General features: G+C 38.3%; 1 protein-coding gene across 3 annotated transcripts in view; it reads left to right on the top strand.

The window, feature by feature from the left end:
* The window catches only part of TBC1D14 (TBC1 domain family member 14), a 102,791-nt gene that overhangs the window by 36,380 nt on the left and 39,091 nt on the right, over nucleotides 1-27,320 (top strand). For all 3 annotated transcript variants that reach the window (XM_043971452.1, XM_043971450.1, XM_043971453.1), the window contains 3 exons: nucleotides 22,688-22,806; nucleotides 24,431-24,513; nucleotides 26,160-26,277. In XM_043971452.1, coding sequence (XP_043827387.1) covers nucleotides 22,688-22,806; nucleotides 24,431-24,513; nucleotides 26,160-26,277 — 320 coding nt within the window. The remainder of the gene's footprint in view (nucleotides 1-22,687; nucleotides 22,807-24,430; nucleotides 24,514-26,159; nucleotides 26,278-27,320) is intronic.

A 27,320-nucleotide genomic window follows, 5' to 3' on the forward strand; every position in this document is an offset into this window, starting at 1 on the left:
ATGTTAGTTGCTGTGAGTGCATCTTGTAGAGAGAGAGAGAGAGAGAGAGAGCACATGTCTGCTTGTTAGTGTGGGAAGTTTGAGCCACAGCTCATCCTCTTTCTGGACTAATTTCCTTTTCTATAAAATGGGGTACTTAGGTTGGATGGTTACTGAGGTTCTTTCTTTTGCTCCCATTGCTCAGAAAGAGAGAAGAGAAGAACCACTTTGTCGCAAATGACATTTGGAGGAACAGGGCCAATGAATATTAAAGCCCTTTGCCCGTCAGCAAACTCACTGAGAATTAATATAATCAGCAGTTTTGTGTAATAATATGGTTGGAGCCAATGAAATAATCTGTTTGATATTGTAACTTTAGTTATGGAAATTTCAAGGTTAACCAGGACATTGGAAGTTAAAGTAGAGTGTGATACAATGCAGAGACTGTAGAGTCAGAGGGCCAAAGCTCCACCCTGAGCCCTTATAGTCACTCTCTGTGGAACCTTGGGCAAGTCTCTACCCAACCTCTTTGGGTCTCAGTTTGCTCAGCTGAAAAAGTGGGGGTTAGATTCCATGGACCCTGTGGTGGTGGTAGAGATCAGAGATAACATTTGATAAAGGAGATGTTTATCATCTACACCAAGCAAATGCCATTCATGCTGCTTACTTTGAGTCATGAAAAATTCTCCTTTTCATTAATGTAGTAGTCAGTTACTCATTTGTAAGAGCAGAGTTACAGCTAAAAAACAAGCAAAACTTGTTTTGAGTCTTGTTTTGTCTCTAGTTGTATAAAACTGATATAGTGGATTCTTTCAGGGTAAGGGATTTTTCTGTTTATTAGAGTAATAGTTTCAAGAATATGAAGTCCACATACTGATTCTGTAGCATTAATTATGCTATTAATTATGCATTAATTATGCATGTGCAGACAGAAAGGAATCATATACTTAATCAGACCTTTTTCATGTATATGTTGATGTAATTTTCTTAGAAATGTGAGAATATTTTTAGCACATATTTACCTGTTTGGGGAAATATTTAATATAGCTGAAAAACAAGTAGAATGGATTTTTTTGTGTGTGGGACATTCTTTGAAGATTCCATTTTATTATCCTCATTATGGATCTATATAAGGTAATTAAGGTATAAATTGGGCAAGCAAGTCAGTCTCTTGATGTCTGAAGAATTTTTTAAGAAGATATGTAATGGGGGGCAGCTAGATGGAGCAGTGGATAAAGCACCAGCCCTGGATTCAGGAGTACCTGAGTTAAAATCCAGCCTCAGACACTTGACACTTATTAGCTGTGTGACCCTGGGCAAGTCACTTAACCCTCATCGCACCCCCCCCCCCAAAGATATATAATGTCTAACTGAATTAACAACTCCCGCTTATGTAGTACTTTAAGGTTTATACAATTCTTTCCTTCTAACAGTAGAGAATATTGAATATGTCAACATAATAAAGATCAATGCCTACCATTTTCCTACATAAAACAGAAGCTGAGAAAAGAGACGTTTTCCTCTGGCTTCATTAAGAATAGGAAGGTAACATATGATACAGTGTAAAGAGTACCCAGAATTAGAAGACCTGAGTTCATGTCCTGGATGTGGTGCTTCTTTAAAAAAGGTATGATCTTGGACAAAATCATTTAACCCCTTTGAGTCTGTAACTTGAACTATAAATTTGAATTAGCTCATCTCTAAGGTATGCTCTGTCCTTGAGTTTGTCACCTGGAGAGGCTTCTCTGCTAGGAAAGGCAAGTATTATGCTTCTCATTTATATGAGACACAGAATGGTCTAGGGCCACATAGCTAGGAAGTGGCAGAGCCAGAATTTGAAACCAGGCTTTCTACCTCTGAGTCCAGTGTTCTCTCCATTGTTCTGCCTTACCTCCCAGTGTTAGAATAGAATGAAAGAATTTTTGAGCTGGAAGGGATGCTAAAGATCATACCGCCCAACCCCTTCAGAGTCAGAACACTTATTCAAGGTCATAAAGTTAAGTTAAAATGAGCTAGGGCTGAATTTTATGGCCCTTGACTCCCAGTTTGATAGATCTGAGGGGGGTGGTCTTTTGTGCTGTCCTTAAGGATAGAGTTTGGGGTCTTTTGTACAAATATCCCCAATATCACCTGAGTATATGCTGTTAATGATCCCATGTGATCCAAAACTGGGTAGTGTGACACACCTGCCACTTGGCACTTGTCTCTCATCACAGTGCCCCAGCATGGTTATGGGTCAGGAACTCCTTTTGCCCTGGTGTCTAGCTTCTCTCTGAAGTGCCTTGTTGGCCAGACCCTATCATCCCTTGTGTCCACAGACCTGGTTTCAGAATTCTTTCAAAGCTTCCATCGACCTCTTTTTGTGTCTTTAGAACCACTATTTTTTTGAGTATTGGATTATTCTTTAATATTTCAGAAAATCTGAGAGGGGTTCCACATCACTTCTGTGATTTCATTAGCGTAGACACGGCACAGATCTGACTGTTCATCTGTTGGGAGAGGCTTAATTGTACCCTCAGGTACACAGTCCGTTGCTGGACAGGGACTCAAACCTTTTTCATTTGGGTACAGGATTTAGCAAAGTTTTTTGCTAACATAACCCTTGAGAGCCTAGAGCCACCTTTGTGCCTTGATGATAGCATTTGAGATAAATATGAAACTGTTTCTTATTCAGGTGTTCCAAATTACTGTTCTGAGCTAGTTGGGAGAGAAGGGGTTCTTTTAAATTGCAAGTATATAGTACTTTAGCTTAGGTACAGGCTAAGCTTTTGTGCTCCAACATTGGAATAGATTTGCCATTTATAATAATGTTTCTATGGGAAAAGTTCTAGCCAAGAATTTTAGGATATGACTTTTTTCTCAGTTTAGAGACTTGTGATATTTTCCGTGTAGTTTCTAATTGACTGTGGCCTTAGAAGGCAGGCCCCACTGTTGAAATGGACCCTGTGGTTTTATGATGGTGACTGTATTAATGTCTTTCTAAGAAACAAAAAGGAGGAAAACTTCCTTTTCCTTCTTTTTGCTTCCCTTTGGCAATTGACCGTATTTGTTTAAAAACAACACCTCAACTCTCCTCCCCGCCAAAAGCCTTTCACCTCTTTATTAAATGCCATGAAATCATTTTGTATCTGAGTGATTGAATCTAACTCCTAAATCATTCATGACTGATGATTGGTGGACATACTCTGACACTGTTCTCTCCCTCTCTAGTGCATTTTGGTCATAGTGTTAAGTATCAGATCCGAGGTTTTAAACTCAGTGAGAGCTGACAGATTCTTTCATCTCAATTTTGTATCTCTTTTATTGATTGAATTGCATCGAGTTTCACCCTTATCAGGGTTGTAATCGAGGAACCCTGCTGGCAGCCCATTGTTCATAGGATGAACACAGAATGATAGAATTTCACCATAGGAAGGGAACATTCAGCTTCTGCCTGAAGCAGGAACCCCTCCTCCAACTTGTGGGGATCTTTATTCTACTAGAACTTCACTCATTTGGAATTCCCTCCTAGGTTTGCTCTGAATGTCATAGCTGGGTGGCCACAGGCAAGTCTCTAAACCTTTAAGCCTCATTTTTTTTCCCTTTGGGTTGTTCTCAATGCATGAATATGTATTATAAAATTGACCATGTTTTGAGATGTGAGCCATTCTTATAGAGCTTGATGTGGTGAAGAGAACTCTGTATTTGGAAGTTAGAGCCCTGAGTTCATATCCCAGATCCAGCACATAAAAGATTTGTCACCCTAAACAAGTAATTTCACTTCAGAATCCAAGTTTCACCAAGTAGGAAATGAGAATACACTCATATATTTGCCTCATAGAGTTTATGTGAGAAAAGTGCTATAAAATTTATCTCTCAAAGCAGCCCATTCTAGTTTTGCACAAGTTCCAATTGTGAGAGCTTTTTCCTTAATTATTATTTTTGTAATTTTAGTTAGCATGTGCATAATGAACACTCCACTCCATGACTGAAAGACAAATTTGAGGATGAAATCTATTTTTCTATTTTCTTGATTCCTTTTGTGTGAATATATTATCTGGTATAAAGTCAGACCACTGATTGGGTATTGGACAATATTGTTTGAACACATTTTAAAAAATAGCTCATATTTGTATATTATTTTGCTGTTTACTGGGTTCTCAAAAACCTTAAATTCAAGTTAGGGTGATGATGATCTATATCTAGGCCCATCGTTTAAAATGAAATCTCTTTGAAAGGGAAAGTGAGGAAAGAGTAGGGGATGGCATCAAGGCGGGGGTTGAGGCATGGAGTGGGGGAGAACTAGCCAAGAGTTATAAGATTCCCTTCATCAAGACCTTAGCCAAGATTGCACAGGGTTTTAAAGAAAACTTTTACACACTAGCAAGAAAAAATACAGAATTGAAAGATTCAACAGTAATGCTTATGGGATTCTAGGTCGTGTTGGGCTTTCATAAACACTGTTGTATGGGGCAGCTATGTGGCTCAGTGGATAAAGCATTGACCCTGGATTCAGGAGAACCTGAGTTCAAATTTGGCCTCAGACACTTGACACTTACTAAACTAAAAGAAATTATAGTCTTGTTTATTTCTTGGTCATAACATACCTGGAATATGGATTCAGCTTTAGGTTCCACATTTTTTGGAAGAACATTGATAAGCTGAAGAATGTCCTAAAACACAACTAGAATGGTCATTAGAATTGTGATCATGCTATAGAAGAGTCATTTGAAGGCTATGGGAATGTCTAGCCTGGATCAGAAGGAACCTAGGTAGGAGTATAGACTTCGCTATCTTTGATTATTTAAAGGGCTGTTTTGACTCAGAGGGCAGAAATATGAGAAATGTGTAGAAGTTTTAGACACATAGTTTCAGGTTAGGTATAAGAAAAAACATAACTGTCTTTCTATCTCTGTGTCTCTGTCTTTGTATATGTCACTGTTTTTTTTTTAATTTATTTCTCGGTTATGTCCTGTCTCCTTATATCTTTGGTTCTTTCTCCATTTCTCTACTTGGGTATATATTTCTCTTTCTGCCTCTCCATTTCTTGGTGTGTCTCTGTCTCTCTCCCTTATCCATTCTTACCTAAGTGTAGCTTTCTCTTCCTTCACCTGTAAATTTCTTTTCCTCCCAGAGGCCTATGGCTAAACCGTAATTTTAAACATTGAAAATTGAGAGGCTCACTAAAGAAGAGATATGAAAATGTACCTCCCTCTTCTTTACAATTAGGTGACCATGAGTGTGGTGCATTGCCTATGACATCGGACTTGGATGTTGTATTCGTTACTCGAATTGTTTTCCCCTTTTTTATTGAGTGTAAGAGAGGAATAGGGAGGAGAAGAGGAAAAGTATATTTGGAAGATATATGTAGCATAACAATAAAATATAAATTTTAAAAATACAGCAGCTATTCAAAAGTGCTGTGGATTGCCTTGGAACAATGAATTGTGTTTGCTCTCTTACTAGAAGTCTTCAAAAGAAGGCTAGGTAATTTGATTTTGGGATGTACAGTGGATTCCTTTTCAGGTGTAAGTTGGACTAGATGATTTCTGGGTTCTCTTCCAGCTGTGAGAGTTTCTAACCTTAGAAATCAATTCAACAACCATTTATTAAACACTTTGCTAGATACTGGGGAATAAATTCTAGCTCCAGCTAGATCCTTTAGGATTCCTTGGGAATATCTTGCCACTTTTTAGAGTTACCTTGCTGCTGTATGCTAATGAGAATCATTGATAAGAAATGGCTCCTCTTAAGCTTCTTCAAGGATATTAGTCATATTATAACTTTGAACCTAATAAATGAGGTTTCACTCAAAATCTGCATCGCTAGTAGGCCTGTTAGCTTGAGATTTAATTCTGTGTGTCAGACTAAAAATTTGCAAACTATAAGATGCCATCCCATTGCCTACTGAAGATTGTGACCAACAAAGCTGTAAATAACAATTCTTAAAATTAATAGAAAATTGATTTGTAAAATATTGGATTGGATAGATTTGATGCGGTGATTATTTGATCATTATTCACTAACATAGGCTGGATTTTCATTGGTGCACAGAATAAATCCTTTGTGACCTTTGCATTATTTGAATTTGAAGTACTTAATCAAAACACCATGCTTGCTCATTCTACTATATGGGAGTAGAGCCTACATTTTAAAACCAAAAATTGGCATATGTTTCATATACTAATATATTGGCATGTGTTTTATTTGCCAAACAAAGCTTTGTTTAGAAGTATATTAACTTTTATTGAAATTGCGTCTATTCTGAATTCTCAATTGCATGGAAGTATGTGCCACAGGATAGGGCAAACTAAATCAGAACTTGACCTCTGTTCTCAAGGACCCAAAACAACATTGTTGTGGATAAGTGGGAGATGCCAACAAAAGTTTTAAGTAAGAGAACTCTAGAGAGCCTTTGTTATAGTAAGTAGTAGCTAAATTATAAGCCATTACTGAAGTACAGTTTCCTTATAGAAGTTAGATTAGCAAGCATTGTAATCTAAGCAGCAAGTCAAATTGGAGAAAAGAATATGTTTGTTTAAGCCTCATTTCAAGCCTTAAAATTTAAGCCTGTTGTTTTAAACAGCTTTAAGATTCAGAAATAGAATTCACATTTCTGTAGTCTTTTTTGTGTGTTTTGTTTTGTTTTGTGGGGCAATGAGGGTTAAATGACTTGTCCCAGGTTACACAGCTAGTAAATGTCAAGTGTCTGAGGCCGGATTTGAGCTCAGGTGCTCCTGAATCCAGGGCCTGTGCTTTATCCACTGTGCCACCTAGCTGCCCCCTGTAATACTCTTTAAAAGTTTTCATCACTCTGGTCACATGAGGTAAGTAGGCCAAGTATTTGTCATCACCTAAACTTATAGATAGAAAATTGAGTTTCTGAGAAATGAAATTACTTTCTTTGGTCATGCTGCTTTTAAGTATTGAAGCCTAGATTCACACTCTGGTCCAGCCTAAAAGAGATTAAAAAATTGAATTCGAAATTGGGGTGATGCCCATCAATTGGGGAATGGCTGAACAAATTGTGGGATGAGATTAGGATGGAACACTATTGTGCTGTAAGAAATGATGAGTATGATGCTATCAGAAGGACTTATGAAAAATGCAGTACATCTACAGAGAAAGAAATGATGGTATCTGAATACAAATTGAAGTATAATTTTTTTGTTTGTTCCTCTTTCTAAAGTTTTGTGTGTTTTCTTTCACAACCTGACTAATGTGGAAATGTTTTGCATGACTGCACATGTATAACTTATATTGAATTGCTTGAGGTCTTAAGGGGGGGTGGGGAGGGAGGAAGAGAATTTGGAACACAAAGTTTTTAAAATCTATGTTTATACATGTAATACATGTGAAATCTATCTTTATACATGTAACTTGGGGGCAATTCTAAATAAATAAATATTAAAACAAACTCTGGTTCAGGACCCTATGTGTACTCTCATAATGGAAGTCCTTATATTAGCAGTTTCATTAATGCTTAGATTACAGTGCTTGCTAAAATTTCCTGAAGATAATTTATTAGCAAAATAACTTGTTCACAACATTCGTGAAAAGGATAACATATTTTTTGATAGATTATCTTTTATGTTGTGTATTATTTTCCCTCTACCCATTCCAGTTTAACTAATCTGAATTATGTCTTAGTCATTAATATAAATTAGTTCACTTCTATTCAGTGTTCAGTTTTGTAATGAAACTTTTTAAGGAAAAAACGTATTGTCCTTAAAAACTCTTTGGCTTATACATGCAACTTGATTCATTAAGAAAGGGTCTAAGAGAGAGTCTAAGCCATGTCTGCAAATGTTCCCTCTTCCTGCTTAAAGAGAGAACTAAAGTAAGTATTCCAAAGTTTCTAAGGTTCTGTCTTATGGTTAGAGTCCTAGTAGATTGACATCTTGTAGGAGCCTTCTCCCAAGATTTTTAAAAAACTTTTGTTGCCTTAACAAGCAGAGGTGAGGGCACTTAGAGAGAGGCCTTGGCTCTTTGAGGATAAGACTGTATTGGCCAGAGAGTGACTGAATATACTGACCTCTATTGAAATTCTGGGAGTTTGAGTACACATAGGGCTGCTTCCCTTGTCAGGCCATGTCTTACCTTACATCCTCCAGTTAAGGTAGTTGAGTTAGGAGTAACCCTTTGTTTATCATTACACCCTTGCTGTTTTCGAGCCTATTCTTTTTAGGACCTTGGGGATCTCTTTGATCAATCCTAGGGATGTGTCAGGCATAGGCAATACAAAGACAGAAATGGAACACTACAGGCCTAAAAAGCTTGCAGGCTTTTTTTTGCAGGATCAATGGGTCAAGGAAGGCTGATCATGAAAGATACAGCATTTCTGTTGGGCTGTAGGGTAGGATTTTGGTAGATGGAGAGGTAATAAATGGGGACAGTTTTCCAAGGAGCGGGAATAGTGTGGTATATAAGGCAACGACAATTAAAATGGAAAGAACAACCACAAAATAGTTGGAAAAGAATGCTGCAAAATTACAAAGAACAAGTATATGGCCCCAAAGCTGAGTTATGAGAAGACATAGTCCCTCTTGCAGAGGTGGGAAGTCCAAGGGTGTGGAACATTTCATATATTGTTAGGTTTTTTTGTGTATTGATTGGGTTTGTGGCTTTTTTTTTTCTTTTTTCTTTTTAAAAAATTCTGTTATAGGATTTTTTCTGGGAGGGATGCAGGGGGAGATGTAGATGATGTAAAAACAAGACATAAATTAAAATTTATTTTTTTAAAAAGAATAAGTATATAGATGAAAAAGCATAGGGCATATATGTGAAACATTAAATAGTCTATTTTTGCAGAACTATAGGAATACTGAGAGAAGAGGGATGGATCAAGGCCAGAGTACAAAAGTCCTTGAATACCAGGCTAAGAAGTTCTGGTGACCTAAGTTTTTTGGGGATCTCTTGACCCATTTGAGGTTTTTTGGTTCCTTTCCTAGTTACCTCTTGTTGTTTAGTCTTACTACTGGGACTTCTGACCTGTGCTATTTATGTGCTATATTTTGACCCACTGCCTAATATATCTACCTTTTTCTTCAAAATGTCTGCCTCTCTGGACTCCACTTATAACTGGCCATGACCTTAGATTTGCTCATCAGAATCTGAACCATTACTCCACATTGCCTGTGGTCACAGAATAAATACTAGCCCCTGGGTCACTGGCAGTTGATGAACCTGTCCCCACTGTTCACTCCCCCACACCTGCTTCTTTTGCTCTTCCTTCACCATGTGCCCCATGCCACTTGGCACCTGTAGTTCAATGCTGATGGCTGTTGTTATTTTTCAGTGTCCCATCCCCCTGTTTGTGTGTTGTAGAGGAAATAGATGGTAGGCGAGATGTTAGGAGACCTTCCTTCCTAGTTCTTGCTTTTCTGCCCCCTGTACAGAAGTTATTTTCTCTCTCTAGGTCCCAGCTTCCTTATTTGTAAAGGAATTTGGATTAGAGCTCTTAGAACCAGCTCTGAAATTCCAAGTCTATAATATTTATTATCTTTTTCTGGATCTTTCCAAGGTGTATTTTCTGTTAGATTTGCATTTCATAGTCTTGTATGCAAGATTTCACATGCAGTCCACCATAATTTTGTCTCTAAAGAGAACAATTTCTGTTATTTTTTCAGTATTCTTCCTAATAATGACCAATGTTTTGTTGACCTTTTTTTGCCATCTTAGCAGTTTGGCCAGTGACTTTAAAAAATTATCCACAATGATTCCTAATCTCCCTTCCTGGATCATAATTGACAGTTCAGAAATCAGACATAATTTGGACAGTTTTTCATTTGAATACATCTCTTTGCACTTAAACACATTGAGACTTATTTACAATTTTTCCACTTCTTCCAGCTGATACAACCTTTTTGTTGGTTTCCATTTGGGCATTTGTCCATATGGAAGAGCTTACTCTTGTATACTGTACCATTGAGCCACAGTTTTCCCACTATCCCCTTTTTAATAGCAGACTCTGAATTAAAAAAAAGAATAGATTGTCAGTGATTTGTTTTTACATTGCTTAGATTTTCCCCCATGACCCTCCCTTCCAGAAAGCCATTACTTAAAGACCTTTAAAAAAAAAGAATGGGGCAGCTAGGTGGTGCAGTGGATAGAGCACCGGCCCTGGAATCAGGAGTACCTGAGTTCAAATCTGGCCTCAGACACTTAACACTTACTAGCTGTGTGACCCTGGGCAAGTCACTTAACCCCAATTGCCTCACTTAAAAAAAAAAGAATAGAAGAAAGAACAAATGAGCAAAATTGATCAATATATTGAAAAAAATCTGAGGTTCTATGCAGTGTTTCACACTATTGGGACACCTCCCTGCCTGCAATCTCTGTCAGAGAGGAAGGAGTTGTCTTCTTGTATCTCATCTTTGGAACCAGCTTTATTCTTTCTAATTTCATAGCATTCATCTTTGATTTTTTGTGTGTGTGATCTTTATATTTACAGTGATGTCATGGACATTGTTTTGCTGCCTCTGTCTAACTCTGCATTAGTGCCTGTAAGTCTGTGATTCTCTGTATTTGTCATGTTCATCAGTAATTGATTTCAGTAATGTTCCATTAAAATCATGTACTACAGTTTAGCCATTTCCCAGGTGATGGGCATTTACTTTCTCTCTGGTTCTTTACAGCCACTAGAAATGGTACTTGAAATATTTTCATGTCCTTTTGTCAGAGATATCCTTGGATCAAACTTTCGGCCACTTTATTCGCATAATTACAAATTACTTTATACAATGGTTATACAAATTCATAAGTCCACAGATAATACATTGGTATGCTTGTTTGGTATTTTTAATTTGGAGTAACTAAATGCAAAGAGTCAGTGTGTTGTGGGCAAATCACTGGGCTCTTGTTTCATTTCTGTCCTTTGTTGTATGACTTGGGGTAGGGTGTAGAGCTGAAATGGACTTGGAATATCAGTCATATTTTTGGACACTGGACCTGAAAAGAATCTCAGAGATCTTCTAGTTGAGGGCTTTTTAGACTTTTTCTACTTGTAACCCTTTTTCATCTGACAAATTTTTATGTGACCCCGGGTATAGGTGTATATAAAATAGGTATACATAACCTTTTACTATTGCCAGATTTTTTGCAACCCTAACATTCAGTTATGTGACCCCATATGGGTGGCAACCCACAGTTTAAGAGGCTTTGTTCTAGTTCACCGAAATCTTGAATAGTATCACCCCAACAAATGATCATTCTTTACTTAAAAAGAGATGTCCCCTCATCAGTCTAAAGATTTTATTTGTAGATGAGAAAATCGAGGCCTAGGGAGATCTGCAGTTTTCTTCAAGAGGATTAACAAAGATGTTAATGAACAGTCATTATGAATGAGGGTACCATAGGGCCGGATAATATTTTTGCTGTGAAAAAAAGGAAAGATTTCTCTGGTGTCATTTTGCTGTTGTCATGTGAACATTCTTGATATCTAGGAGTAAGGTGAGTTGAATTTTCCTAGATAGCTCCATCGGCTTTCCAGAAAATTGTCAAAGGTTTCTGGGAGCCATAGAGTGTTTTAGCACAAAATGGAAGCCGTTCTGAGATGTGGCTCTATTCAGTAATTGTACCTTGCCCCAGTGTAGAGACAATGAAGATTTGTGAATAGCAGGGTTTCAAAACAAACTGCAGAGTGTGCTACTTTGTCTTAAAGCAAGGCACAGAATTACTATGTTTTTAAGCGTTGTTCATCTGATTTATTATCGAGACTCAGCTCTGAAATTTTGAATCATTAAGGAAAATTCCACTAATCACGTGGACATTTGTGTAATGACATTCTAAAGGTGACAACTCATTCTCAGGATGTGTCCTCCTCCTTTGTTCCTGGCTTGTCATGTTAAGGCATAACAGAAGAAAATAGAGAGAACTGATTGGATGTGTTGCCTCTGCAGATGATTAATGTGACTGCTGCAGCCTGCCTGCTTTCTCCAGGCTGGAGAGCACATTCAGTTGCATGCAGACTGCTCTGATTCTGGGAGGAGAGCAGAGATCAGGGGAGGGAGGCCCAGCAGCCCTAGAGCTGGAGGGCCTGAGCTCGCCATTGCCTGAGTGAGTGCAGCTGACCTGGAGAGCGTGGTGTCCGGGTGAGCGCCTGACATGATGCGGGGGGCCATGGAGAGACAGCCCGGGAGTCGCTGAGGACCCGCAGCTTTCATGGTGAGCAGAGCCGCCCCAGCATGATGCCTCCCGCGTGGGTGTGCGGCAGGCTTCTGCCCAGGGCCACCTGCACGGGGCATCGTCATCCATGCCCGTTTGCTTACCTGGGAGGCCGGCTGCAGAGTCCTTTGTGCAGAGCCAGAGGACGTTTTCTCTTTGTACCCAGCTGGGCCAGTCACTTATCTGTCTGCTCCAGTGTGGAAGCACTCCCTCTGAACAGAAAGCAGAGGCTGTTGGACCAGAACTTTCTGGGTTTATGCATCCTAAATGGAGTCTGGTTTCTGGTGATCTAGACTTACGATTTCCATCTCCACTGGAGAATAGACATTTTTTAGAAACTGGGTACATCTTGCCATGCTCCTCCCTTATATCTCAGGTGACATTATTTAAAGCCCAAGTTAAAGCTGGCATGTACAGCGATTTATTTCATATTTAAAAATAATGGCAGAGGCCATTTCATTGGTACGGTGAGTTTCATCTATAGGAATATTTTCATGTTACCTTAAACTTAAAATGCTTCCATTCATAATTGGGTCACATGAATAATTAATTAAGAAGTATCATAAGGCTTGGATCTCATTTGCATCATACAGAGCTGGCTTTATAGTTGTATGTTGAATTGTCAAAGCCTTTGTCCTGTTCTTGTGTTTTTCCCTTTGGCTTTAGGCAAGATAAAGTATCTGGCTGACTTGTCATGGAAACCTAGGATTTATTTTAAAAATTAAAGCAGTGTAAGAATATCTGATGCAGTGAATGGCCTACAATGTCCAAAGTTTAGTATATGCCTGTATTCTTAAATAGTGTGCTCTTTGTTTTGCCAGAGGTTGCTCCTGGAGAGTAGGGATTGTTTCATTCTTTGTATTTGGATCCTCAGTGCCTAGCACAATGCCTGGCACATAGGAGGCACTTGATGAATGCTCGTTGGTGTGGTTGTATTTTGGATTAAAAAAGGAATTTGTGGAAATTGCTCCAAAACTATTTTCCCTCTTCTCTTCCTCTCCAATTTCTTCCAGCCTAGTGAATACTCTTTTGGAAATATTCATTGGTATATAAACACTGGCTGTTTATAGTCATATGAACATGCTAAAAAAAATTCTTGCAGCTTGAGCTACTTAACATAGAGCCACTCCCATGTTCTGGTGCTTGCTGCTTATTGTAAAATGAAGCCTTGGTAGTAATTCCAGTTGGCTTTTGAAGTAAAGTCATTCATTAAGGTTCTGTGGGATTTTTTGGCCAATAAAATGGAGAGAAAGAACACCATGGATTCTAAAACCACTTTTTCCAAATAAATGTGATTTTTTTGGGGAAAAAAAAGGATAGAATGTTGAATTAGAAAGTGGGTTCTGTTGAAGTAAAATATTTTGAAAAAATAATTCCTTAATATCAGATGACAAAAAGCTTCCCTCCTTCAGCAGTGTGGCTCCAGGGCCAGTGACTTTTTTCCAGTGAAATCTTTTAATAGGTACCATGTGTACTACCCCCATATTTTAGTAAAGTTTATTCCAAAGATATTTTTATGTCTTATTAAGGCATTTTAATATTCCAGCTTTTGTATTAGGGATGATTTAACCAAAAATAAGCATTAGTATAATTTTCTTTTAGATGCCATAGGTACCAATTCTTTTCTCTTTTCCTAAAACAGATTCTTACAAAACCAGTGATTTAAAAAGGAAGCCAAAATTAATGCGATTAAAATAATAAGATTTTTAGTGCTCTTTCAATGAATCACAGTTGGAACTCTAGTCTGTTGTTGTCAGCATAATTTTCTTTTATAGCATATTCTTCCTTCCCTTTTTCCTGTTTACCTCTAACTGCCTTTTGGACAAAATGCTTTTAAATCTTACAGTTATAAATGTAGGAATTAATTTAGGAGCACAAGATACAGCTAAATCATAAGATCCTTGCTCTTAATTGCTTACGTTCTGAAATGGCATGGCACACCCCAAGTAGTGTTGGTATCCTGACAGTATATATGTGTGTGTGTGTGTGTGTGTGTGTGTGTGTGTGTGTGTGTGTGTGTGTGTGTGTGTGTGTGTGTATGGAGAGAAAGAGAGAGAGATCGTAGGATTCAGAGATGGAAAGCCCCTCAGAAATAATCAAGTCTGACCACTTTTATTGTACAGAAAGGGAACCAGAGGCTGTTTTCATATATGTGATAGGTAGCAAATTCTGTCCTTTGAACCCTAAATCCAGTCTGTCTTCTTTCTCCCTTGAAATGTACACTCCCAAATCTGAGAAGGTTCGTCTTTGTTGAACAAAGGAGCCTTATGAAGCCTGGTAAAAGTAATTTCTGACTATTAGCATTATTTGTCCTTTTAAACTTTGAGAAGTATTATATATTTTTTTCCAGATCATCTCTCTTTACCGTGAATACTTCCACACACTCAGTCTTCTTGTTCTTCTTACCTGAAGCATCCTCCTTTCCATTCTACCTGTCCAAATCCTATACATTCTTCTAGGCCTACTACTACTTAAGGCAACTTTCTCTCTTTTTTCTGAACTCTTACAGAACTTGAAGAATGAACCATTTTATTTAACAGCTTTTGTTGTTGTCTTACTTTTAATGTGTTAGACTTGCCTTTTCAGGATAGAAATTGTTTTTCCATTTTTAATTTTTATTGTTATTCTTTAGATCCCCACAATACCTAGCACAGTGGTGAACACATAATAAACAATCAATTTCTTGTTTGTTGACTTATTAAACAACCTGGTCGGGTACCTTTAGTTAGCACCGAGGCAGAAAGTTGTGTTTGCTTTTTTTTAATAAAGATCACTTACAACTGGAAGTCAATTGCTAGTGCTTAACAATGGTTGATCGTTCATATAGATGGTTGGTAATTAGAAGCAACAATTCCATTTAGTTTTAAGCTTATCAAGTTGACTTGATGATGCTCTTAATTATTTATGAGAAGCAGATTTTGAGCAAGGTCAATAACATCAGCATAAAATAGCATATACACAACAATAGGAATTATTTTTTTATTTAATTAAAGTATTTTAGAATCTCAAGTACACTTTAAGGTCTCTGACTTTGTTCAAAAAATTCTTTTGTGATAGCTCCAGTGCTGTATAACATAACACATTTGATCTTGTACCTTTAAGAACCCTTCTGTGTAAAAAGGTTAGCCATAAGTTTTGTTAAATTACTAATGATTCTATATAGATTTTATCACTGAGTTTGAGAAATGAATTGTGAATAATTGTTTAAAAAACCCAAACAACCTTCACTTGACCCTTCTTAAACCAATCCAGCTACTGTCTCATTTATTTTCTTTCACTGCAACAGTAGAAAAAGTAGCCTTTACCCAGTATTTCCACTTTCTAACTGTTCATTTAGCCCTTAACCACTTGTAATGTGGCATCTTCCTTGCCTCCACCAATCTTCATCTTATTTCCTGCTGCTTAAGGAAATTGTAGTTCAGACAGATTGGAAAATGAGTAGGAATTCAAAAAGTGAGGGAGAAGGTAGGTTCTCTGGACTTATGGAACATAGCCTGCCTAGCCTCAGGACTTCCTCTTCTTAAACAAAACAATTCACCTTCTTTTGACTGTGTTACCTCCGAAGTTCTCATTCTATTTCCCCCCTTCTCTCCCCCACCAATTTCTCTGCTAAATATCCAGAAAGGACAGGGGGTACTTGTTATCTGCACTAGTAGTTTTGTTTCCATCTTTACCAGTATATTGAAAGTGTTCTCTTTGAGGTCACAGATGATGTCTGAGCTGTCAGACCCAAGGCCCTCCTCTCAGGCCTTTCTTTTTTTTTTTAAATTAGCTCTTTTCTTTTTATTTATGTTATTTTTTTCCTTTTTTTTTTACATATAAGGTATTTTATTTTTTCCATTACATGTAAAGATAGTTCTCAACTTTTGTTTATACAAGCTTTACAATTTCAGATTTTTCTCCCTCCCTCCCCCCTCCCCTAGACAGCAGGTAATCTGATATAGGTTATATCTATATAGATATAGATATATCTATACACACACATATATATACACATAATAACATTAATCCTATTTCTGCATTAGTCCTGTTATAAGAGAAAAAATCAGAGCAATGATGAAAAACCTCAAAATAGAAAAAAAACAACAACAGCACCAAAACCAAAAGAAATAGTATGGTTCAATCAGCATCTATACTTCACAGTTCTTTTCTTTTTTTTTTCTTGGATTTGGAGATCCTCTTCCATCACGAGTTCCCTGGAACTCTTCTGTACCATTGCACTGGTGAGAAGAATATAGTCCATCACAGTAGATCAACACTCAGTGTTGATGATACTGTGTACAATGTTCTTCTGGTTCTGCTCATCTCACTCATCATCAGCTCACATAAGACCCTCCAGGTTTCTCTGAACTCCTCCTGCTCATCATTTCTTACAGCACAATAGCATTCCATTATATTCATATACCACAACTTGTCCAGCCATTCCCCAATTGATGGGCCCCCCCTTCAACTTCCAATTCCTTGCTACCACATAAAGAGCAGCTGTAAATATTTTTGTACATGTGGGTCCCTTTCCCCTTTCCATGATTTCTTTGGGAAAAAGACCTAAAAGTGGTATTGCTGGGTCAAAGGGTATGCACAGCTTTATCGCCCTTTGAGCATAATTCCAAATTGCTCTCCAGAATGGTTGGATCAGTTCACAGCTCCACCAACAATGAATTAATGTTCCAATTTTCCCACAGCTTCTCCAACATTTATTATTTTCCTTTTTTGTCATTTTAGCCAATCTGACAGGTGTCAGGTGGTACCTCAGAGTTGTTTTAATTTGCACCTCTCTAATCATTAGAGATTTAGAGCATTTTTTCATATGGGAATAGATAGCTTTGGTTTCTTCATCAGAAAACTGCCTGTTCATATCCTTTGACCATTTCTCAACTGGGGACTCTCAGGCCTTTCTACAGCATTTGACATGACTTCCTCCACACTGCTTCCTCACCTGGCTTTGATGACACTGCCCTTTCTTCCTTCTCTGGAAGGGGGCTCAGAGATCATCTGGTTTAGCTGCCCCCAATCAGTCCTGTCTAGTCTCTTGCCTAGGTTCTTCCGTCTCCTCTCCCCTACATGTGGGTGATCCCCAAGAGTGGTGTTGTCAGCCTTCTTCTCTTCCTACCCTACTCTTGGCAGCCTTATCTATTGCTGAAACTTTAACTATTAGCTTTTTGTAGAGGGCTACTATTCTTCTGGGGCAGCTAGGTGGTGCTGTAGTACCTAGAGCACTGGGCCTAGAGTCAGAAAGACTCCTCTTCCTGAGTTCAAATCCAGCCTCAGACATTTACTAGCAGTGTGACCCTGGGCAAGTCACTTCACCCTGTTTGCCTCAGTTTCTTCATCTGTAATATGAGTTGAAGGTAGGAAATGGCAAACCCCTCCAGTATCTTTACAAAGAAAATCCCAAATGGGATCATGAAGAGTCAAACATGACTGAAAAACAACTGAATGACAACCACTTCTCTTATGTCCCAGAGCTATGTCAAAGTCATTTTCACTTGGATTTTACCAGTACCTTAAATATCCCAAGAGCAGCTCATTGTCTTTAATTTCTTTCTCTTTTTCTTCTGTTGACTTATTTATGTAAGCGATACCACCACCCACCTAGTCTTCAGGTATTATCTTTAACTTTTCTCACCTTTACTTCCCACATTCAGTCAGTTTACCTATTCCATTTCCTTTTGTGGTATTTTGCATACCTGTCCCACCAGTTCCTGATTCCTCCCTGCAGAGATTATTGTTATAGGCAGGCTCCAGACTGGTCTTCAGGCTTCCATTCTATCCCCAGTCCATCACTATCAGTGCTGCCAGAATGATCTTCCTTATTCATAGATTGGGTCATGTGACTCCAGTTCAGAATCCTTCACTTGCTTTCTGTTGAATATTTCATAAATTTGATTTTTTTAGTCTGATATTCAGGTTCCTCCACAACCTTGGATGTCTTACAATCCTATATTTTTAGTCTTATTTTATGCTACTCCATCCATTTATTTTATGCTGTAGTCAAACTAGACTGTCTTTGGTCCTTTATCTATGTTCTGTGTTTTGCCATGTCCCTACCTGTGTTTTTATGCTTGGAATCTCCCTCATCCTCCTTCCCCTTTCTTTGAGAGGGATTTCAAGGCAATATTGTACTATAAGGATTTCTTTCATTCATTAATTTGTTCAAAAGTCGATCAACAAGCATTTACCAAGCACCTGCTGTGGGTCAGGCACAGTGCTAGACACTGGGGGTGCAAGACATAAATGCAATTTGAAAGAGTGAATGAATGAAATAGTCTCTGTTTTGAAGGAGGTTCTTTGCTATTAGGAGTGGCAGCACATGTATGTGTAAATATATATAAACTAAGTACAGTCTTATGGGGCAGGGAAGCATTAGCAGATGAGGGATTAAGAGAGGCCTCATGTAGGGGTTGAATAGAATAAGCACATATTACAGACTATGTACTCCACAGAGAAGTGAACATGACACATCTGAACACTTGTAAACTCGGCCATTCATTCTTCTTGCTAGAGGTAGAATGGATTTATTCTGGAGAAATTTAATAAAGCCCCAAACTATATCACTAAAGCAGCAGTATACAAATTTGGGCAGAGAGAGGGAAGAGTTAAATTTGGTCATTTTTCTCCTAAAGGGAATCAAAGCCAGACCTTCAAACTGGGTCAGTGTCCCAGTGGCTGAAGGGAGTCTTGGGGGTTATTCTCTATAGTCAAGATCTCTCCCCTCCTCCCCCAGTCAAGCAATCAGGTCTGACAGAATTGAGGGTTGTCTCCCTAATCTCTATGGGGAGTAGAAAAAAGCATAACAGATGGATTAAAGGTATTTCAAATTGACCGACGATGTTGGTTGGGTGGGTAAAGAGCTAGAATGAGCTGGGCTGGAAGTATAAAAGGGACCACCCAGGAGCTTCTATAAGATGGGGCTAGCCTAATGGCAGATTTAGATCTGGTAGCTGGCCACCTTAGATTCCTTTTAGTACCTCAGGGCCTAAGTGGGTCAATAGCACTCGTTCTCCGAGGGCAAAGGCAGGTGCCACAAAGCCCTGGAACTCTTCATCATGTGTGCATGGCAGCAACTGAGCTCATCTGCACCTGGTAGAGGCTCTGGGCCTTGACATAAGATGCTCTGGCTGTGCATTGCCCATGATGGAGACCCTCAATGGCCACCATGGCTTGTTGCTTTGGGTAGGTAGAGGAATATGTATGATGTAGCCATCCTGAGATTTACTTGCAGTACCATACTTATACAGAATTTTAGCCTTAACTAGAACTTCCCCATTCTGTCTACCATTGATAACCATAGGATCTCAGTGCCACAGACCACTCCTAGAAATGATTCACATGGTAGACCATGTTTGACAGGTTTTATCACCTTCGTGCCATACTTAATACCTTCCCCCCCCCCCAATAGCTAGCTCCCAGCTGCTATGAACTGTCTCTTATCTCTCCATGTCATGGTTATGGTAGCCCTAATTGCTTGACTCCTTCCCCCACCACCTAGTGACCTATTTATTAAATGTGTACTAGCTACTGTGAAAGCTGATTGTATAGGACCTGTGATTCCATCGGGGTTGGGAGCTCCTGCTGAGGCACTTCTTGGATCAGTGCAAAGACAGAGTTGTGTGTGTGGAGCTGGGAGTTAAATGAATGAGCTCAAGGTCATGCAGCTGTATTTGACAGGACTTGAACCAGGTCTTTGTAACTCTGAGGCTAGCTCTCTATCCATTATACCACACTGCCTCTCACTGTGAGAGAATTGTTCTAAATCTGGCACAGTTCTTGCCCTTCAGGAGCTCAGTCTAAGAGAACGAGAGATAAAACATTCACACAGAGAAGTGTAGCAGTGGTCTTGTGTGAAGACCACTGGATTTAGAGTCCATAATAGGCTTTGCCACTCTGTGACTTTAGGGAAGTCGCTTCATCTGTCTTAGCTATTTCCTTTGCTGAAGTCCCCTCCAGCACCAAAGCCTATGATCTAAGACGAACACAGAGTTCTAAGAAATCAGGCGAGGGATGAATCATTGTTGGCTTGGAGGAGGAGGAGGAGGAGGAGGTGGTGGCAGGGAAAATGGTGGCATTTTGCCTCTGTCTTTAAGGATCTACAGGATGGCAACATGTGGAAATGGGGAAGAGGGAAAGTAGAGACAGTCCAGGTGTTGGAAATCTAATGAGCAGGATCCCAGAGGCAGGAAGGCTTGAGTGAAGGAGGTTTTAGCCATATTCATTTGGTCACTTTTGACAAAGGAGTGACTCCCTTAACTCCCTCCTCATACCTCAATGTAGTCTAATCTACTTTGTTTCTTTCCCCTCCTCCCCGGGGCAATAAGGGTTAAGTGATTTGCCCAGGGTCACACAGCTAGTAAGTGTCAAGTGTCTGAGGCTGGATTTGACCTCAGGTCCTCCTGAATCCAGGACCTGTGCTTTATCCACTGTGCCACCTAGCTGCCCCAGTCTAATTTACTTTGTGTGCTAATTTATTGTTACTATGAGCAGAAGGTGGTGTATCATACTGATTTTGAACAATTAACAGCTCTAATTATTGGTGTCTTTATTTTGATGGGACCTTTACTTCATTGCAAATTATATATTTAAGCCACGAGAATGTAGACTGAAAGAATACTCAGGCTCTGTTGTTTGCTGTGCCGTTGATACGCTGTGTGACTTTGGGCTAGGTTATCTGGCCTCGGTATCCTAAATGAGAAGGTTGGCCCAGGTGATATTAAAAGTTTGATTTGTTTTTGTAATTCTAAGATTTATAATTTAAATGCTTGAATTTAAACTGGATAGGAGAGTTAGGAAACTGTAGCTCTAAGAATTCTCTGTTGGTCAGAATTCAGCCTCTGGGGATTATATTTTAAGACTTAGCTATGTGGAAGATGTGTAGATAGGATTAATTTTCATATTCCTATTGAGTTCATTTCATGAAGTCAGCATGTGCTGAATGCATCAAATCTGTTGCACCATCCTTCTCCCTACTAATATTCTTCTTATCTAGTACTCTGGTGGTGGTGGGAGTAGGGGAAGGAGGGCTAGCGGTAAAGATACTTCCCTATTTACTTGACTGCTACCTTGGTACTTTTAAAAAAATAATAATAATAAACATTTTTATTTATAGTTTTGGGTTCCAATTTTTATCCTTCTTTCCCTCCCTCTCCTTCCCCCTCCATGAGGAGGCAATCAGATATGGGTTATACATGTATGATTATGTAAAACATAACCATATTTGTCATTTTGTACAAGAAAACTTCATTAAAAGAAAAAAAATGAAAGAAAGTGAAAATAGCATGCTTCAGTCTGTTCCATCAATATCAGTTCTTTCTTTGGAGGTGGATAGTATTACCCTGGTACTTTCAAAAATTGTTTACCTTTATCTGAGAGGCATCACGTAGTGGAAAGAGTGGCACATTTAGGATTAGAAGGCCTAGATTGGAATGCTAGCCCTGATAATTACTGCCCATGTGACCATGTTTCCCCATATGCAAAATAGGAGGTAAATGATATTTTTATGTATGACCTACTTCACACGATTGCTGTAAAGGTGAAATGAGAATGTGAATGGTAAGTCATCTTTCCTTTTCCATTTTGATTCACTTTTTGTGCTGAAAAAAAAAATCATTCACAATCAAATTGATCAGAAAAATGTTTTGGGCACTGAATTATGTATGTATTTATAAAATCTCAGAGCTGGAAAGGACCTCAGAGGTCATCTATTTAAATCCTACCTTGTGACATCTATGCCATTGTTGTAATGTGTTATTTAATCTTCAATTATTACTCGATTTTATTCATGTTTGACTTACCTCTCCAACAAGGTTATGAGGTACAAGTAGCATGTCTTACCTCCCTCTTTTTCCCACATCTCCTACTCTAAGACTTTGTACGTGTTTCTGTGAATTAAGGATGCCCAAAAGGTTTAGACTCTCCAGGCGGTTACTTAGTTCCACCTGTTCTCCTTGTTCCCATTCAAAATTCTGTTTGGCTTTACCTTATGAAGATGTTTGTTTTTATGTTTACCGTAGTTCAGTGAAAAATTCACTAATTTGTTAACACTGCACTCTTGTTATTCTATACATATGTTAAAGTGTTTTCTCAGCTTCATTGGATCTGGGATGTTACTGAGCCCCAGCCACATTTCATCCTTCTTAACTCTTAGCCAGCATCTCTGGGGTTAGGGGCTCTCAGGAGACTCTCTTGAATGTATCAAGACCCTCCTCTCAGCCTTCTTCAACAATGCAGCCCTGCCACACAGCCATTGTACCATGCCTGGTCCATGACTCCACGACTGATCCATTGTAGTTTACAAAGACCATACAGCCATTTGCAGATTGACAAATCAGAAAGACAACTTTTACTTGATGGGCTTTCTTGGAAAACTTTAACTCTAGTGTCCTTATGTGTAAAACATTTCAGTTCTTGCACTGCAATATCAAGAGTTTTCATTGTATTATGAATAGTTTAGCTTAAAAGATTTTAGTAACAAAATGATTTCATTAAAAGCTTAATTTTCTTCGTTGAGAATAATCATATTGTACATAGGTTTATGTACAATTCTTTAATTGCTATTTTCTTTATATAGGAATATGAAGAAGAAGCTGGACGACCTCACAAACCTCTTTCCCCTAAACAGAATGTGAGGAAAAATCTCGATTTTGAACCACTTTCCACCACTGCTCTTATCCTAGAAGATAGACCAGCGTAAGTTTTAATGAGATCTTAAATATAAGATTATAAATAAGCTAAATAGTGTGTTTCATCAAGGAAATCGTAATGGAAGCCATTGGCAACCTCCCTCAAACAAAAGTTTGAAGTTCACTCTTGCTTTAAAATGTGTTCTGTAACTGTGGATACTGTGTAACAAGAGTGATTTTGAAAGTTGCCATACAACATTTATTTTTACTACTATGCGGCATTTATAATAGTAAAAAGGTACACGAGACATGGTCCTAGCACCTGAACTTATGCAGCTCTGTGACATTGGGGAAAAGAGATGTCACACCATGGTAGAGTGAGAAGTGGCTTGCATGTGGATTCTGGAGGTCTATATTGGCTCTTCTGCTTATCATGACTAATTTATTGTAATCGTGAATAAATTGCTTTGTTTTTGAACTTCAGTTTTCTTACCTGCAGGATGGAAGGGTTAGACTAAATGATCCCTAATGACTATACTATTTTGAAAATGCTTTGATCCAATGCCCTGTCTTTATACAATCACTATATAAATGTGAGTAATTGTTGGTGGTCAACAAATTCTATTCAAGAAGTTATTAGACATTTCAACTTTACTAAATTTTTCAATATGTATTTTTACTGGTGGCTCATCTTAACATCTCCTTCCAGTTAAGGAATCCAGATTATCTTTAGATATAACCAAAATAGCAATGTATTACTATGTATGTTTTGTATTAAGAAATTTAATGGATTAATACTCTCATTAGTTTGGTGGATGATTTTTTTAAACCTTAAAAATTGTAAATGATAATAACATAAAAGTGAATTGCACTGCTGCACACAGTACATGTCACATTTGCTAGGGAGGATGAGTTGCTCTGTCCTACTCATGTAGCAGATGCCAATTCTTCTAAATAATTTAAATACTTGTAATAGAGAATGCCTTGAAGCAGGCTAAGTGGTAGAGTATATAAACTGGGACATACCTAACAAGCTGGTTTGTTTTTCTTTTTCTTTTTCTTTCCTTAAATGAAAGAATTCAGATGTTAGACATTTCTTGACAATTATTGTGGTATGTATTATATAGTAATAATAAATAAATTATTTAGATAAAGAGCTGAAAGGATTTACCTTCAGATGAATAAGTTGTTCGCCTTGCAATTTTTTAGCTCACATATGTGAACCATATAGTGTCAGACTTTACAGATTTAAAAATGATCAGGTAAGATATTGGGTAACTCAAAATACAAAACTTTTGCCACAAGACCAAATTAAGAATTCTTTTTTTTTTTTAAGGATCTTTTTTTTGGTTTTGTTTTGTTTTTGTTTTTGTGAGGCAATTGGGGTTAAGTGACTTGCCTAGGGTCACACAGCTAGTAAGTGTTAAGTGTCTGAGGCCGGATTTGAACTCAGGTCCTCCTGAATCCAGGGCCAGTGCTCTATCCACTGTGCCACCTAGCTGCCCCAAGAATTCTTTATAAAACATAAATTACCACCTTTGTTTTATAAATTCAGGTACACTGCAGCTTTTAAAGATATTTACCTATTAAGGATGAATACATCTCAGTTCCACACCTCTTCCCTCTCTTCCAGCCTTCACAACTTGAATTTGCTATTTATAATGGTGGGAAATCTTTTCTTTTATATCTAGAAACCTCCCTGCAAAACCAGCCGAAGAAGCTCAGAAACATAGACAGCAATATGAAGAAATGGTGGTTCAGGCCAAAAAAAGAGGTAGTTATTCGTCATTGCCAGTCTATTTAAAGTTGTAGGATTTCACAGCCATTTTAGATCTTTCCTTTTTAAGTTTTGGAGTCTAGAAAGTTGATCCTTGGTGATGTGTGTGTATTTTAATGGTTATATTCTGTAAAATTTTTGATAGAAAATTTCCTTCCCATGTCTCCTTCCTTTAATAAATGTGTTATGAACCTAACTTAAAAAGAATAACAAATCCAGTTAAATTGACATATAAAACTGATTAAAAATAACTTCTGCCTACAGATGTTTAAAACAATTTTTCATTTATTCCCTCTATGTCCCTTTCAGTGTCTTTTTGTCTATTTTCCTGTCTTTGTGTATATATTTTCCTTTTAGATGGTTAGTTATTCATTCATTCAGCAGATATTTACTAAGCTTTTACTGTATGCAGAGCATGCTGTGAGACCCTGAAAAAGATAGAAAGTTTAGAGTAGTTAATCTATATTCTTCTCTTTTTTTTTTTTTTTTGCGGGGCAATGAGGGTTAAGTGACTTGCCCAGGGTCACACAGCTAGTAAGTGTCAAATGTCTGAGGCTGGATTTGAACTCAGGTCCTCTTGAATCCAAAGCCAGTGCTCTATCCACTGCACCATCTAGCTGCCCCCACAATTTTTATTCTAATTGTGTATGTTAGAACCTCAGTTATTTTTGGCTTTGGGTCTCCCTCACCTCTCAGTCAATCATTTAGCAGATCCTAAAGATGCAACAGCTCTTGGTCTATATGTATTTCTTTCTCCACTACCACCACACTGGTACAATCCTTTGTTACTATATGTGTGAGTTACTGTAATAGCCTGCCAATAGTGTCAGCTTCATTTTCTCCTTCCATCTTCTCCTTTTACGTGTAGGTTTGGTCATGTCACTGCTGTATTAAAAATATTTGGTGGTTACTTATTACTTAGTGAATAGAGGTTCAAACTGTTTTGTTTAGTTTTTGAGGCCTTCCATAATTTGCTGCCACTCTTCACAGCTTTATTTCAAATTATCTCCTTGCATGTAGTCTATGCTTTGGCCCCAAATGGCTTCTTTTTGCCTCCCCAAATATACTCCAAGCCCTTTCACAAAATTCTGTTGCTTGGTTCACATTGTTCCCTCTATGTGGAATAGCTATGGATCCTCTTACCCAAACTTTAGCTATCCCTGCAGTGCCTGGTACAGAAGCCTTTAGGTATTTAATGTTTGTTGAATTAATTAACATTAACTGTATTTTTTTTGGTGGGACAATGAGGGTTAAGTGACTTGCTCAGGGTCACTCAGCTAGTAAATGTCAAGTGTCTGAGGCCGGATTTGAACTTAGGTCCTCCTGAATCCAAGGCTGGTGCTTTATCTACTGTGCCACCTAGCTGCCCCTGCATTATTTTCTAAATGCCTTTTCTCATTGTTTGTTAATAAGTATATCTTCTTGAACTGATACAGTTTAGGAGACAAAGTGGTATCATGGGAAGCTGTGGGATTGAAAATTGGGAGGTGTATTTAGTTCTGGTGCTGCCATTATTCAGGTGCATGATGCTGAATAGCACTTGGCCTCTCTGGACCTCAGTTTATTCCATGGTAAAATGAGGGATTTCAGCTGGATAACCTTCTAGGTCCCTCCCAGTACTAATTTTCTTTTTAAAAATTTAGAGCTTAAAGAAGCACAGAGGAGAAAGAAACAACAGGAAGAGAGGTGTCGATTGGAAGAAAGTATTGGAAATGCGGTCTTGGTCTGGAACAACGAAATTTTACCCAACTGGGAAACAATGTAAGTAAAGAACAATTGCTATTTAATTTAAAACTATTTCTTTGGAGATGAGATGTTTTCGTCGTCACATTTTAAATTGAAAGCCTTTTAATTGTTACTTATTGAATTTAAGCTATGTTCCTCCATTCATTTTTAATGGACTCAATTTCTGCTTTTAGGTCATGTGCTATATTTAACATTGTTAGCTCACCTGTTGCATTCATTCATGGTACAGTGGACAAACATTGGATTTGGAGTCAGAAAACCTGTATTCAGGCACCAGTCTTGCTACTGCTCGGGTTACCTGAACTGGTGACTCCCCTGAAGTTCAGTCATGTCTATTTCTGCCTCATCACTAAAACTCTGCCTGGCAGGGGGTGGTAAAGGGAAGAACAGTGTGCTAGTGGAATCAGGAATAAAACGCTGGCACTTGGATTCCTAGTTGTATTATCTTGCCTAAGTCACTTAACCTTCAGGATCCCAAGTTTCTTTATCTGTGAAGAGGGAATAATCACAGGATTCTAGATTCAGAAGATTCCTCAGAGGCCCCCTTGTCCAGTCCTTTTGTTTTCCAGAGGAAGAAACTGAGGCCTGTGCCTGTTCTTCTTACTTCTTTATGTTGTTTTGCATTTCAGATGAGATCATACATATGAAAATGCTTTGAGGTCCTGCAGAGTATTTGCAAATAGGACTTCTGGTTTGAGTACTAAATACTTAATGATTAACAGTGTTCCTTTTCTTAGAGTCCAGAGGCATATTAGGCCACATGGTGTCTTGCATGCAGATAGAAGTTTTATGTACAGCACCAAAGTTATTCTCAGTGGGCGATATTCATGCACAATACTAGAAACTACTGCAAAATTGTTCAGGTGGAGACTTCTGGGTGAAGTGATGTGCTTCGTGTTCATAGGCTAGTTAGAGCAAACAATACTTTGCTAACCACATTGCTGGGTGCATGAATGCAAAAGATTGATGAGTTGAACTGAAAGCCGCAGGCCAAGTCATTCTACTGTCAGTTAAACAATCAGAATCAGAATGGAGTTTTATTAATTCCACCCATATTT

This window comes from Dromiciops gliroides, chromosome 6 (assembly GCF_019393635.1).
Source record: "Dromiciops gliroides isolate mDroGli1 chromosome 6, mDroGli1.pri, whole genome shotgun sequence".
Taxonomy (NCBI): Eukaryota; Metazoa; Chordata; class Mammalia; order Microbiotheria; family Microbiotheriidae; genus Dromiciops; species Dromiciops gliroides.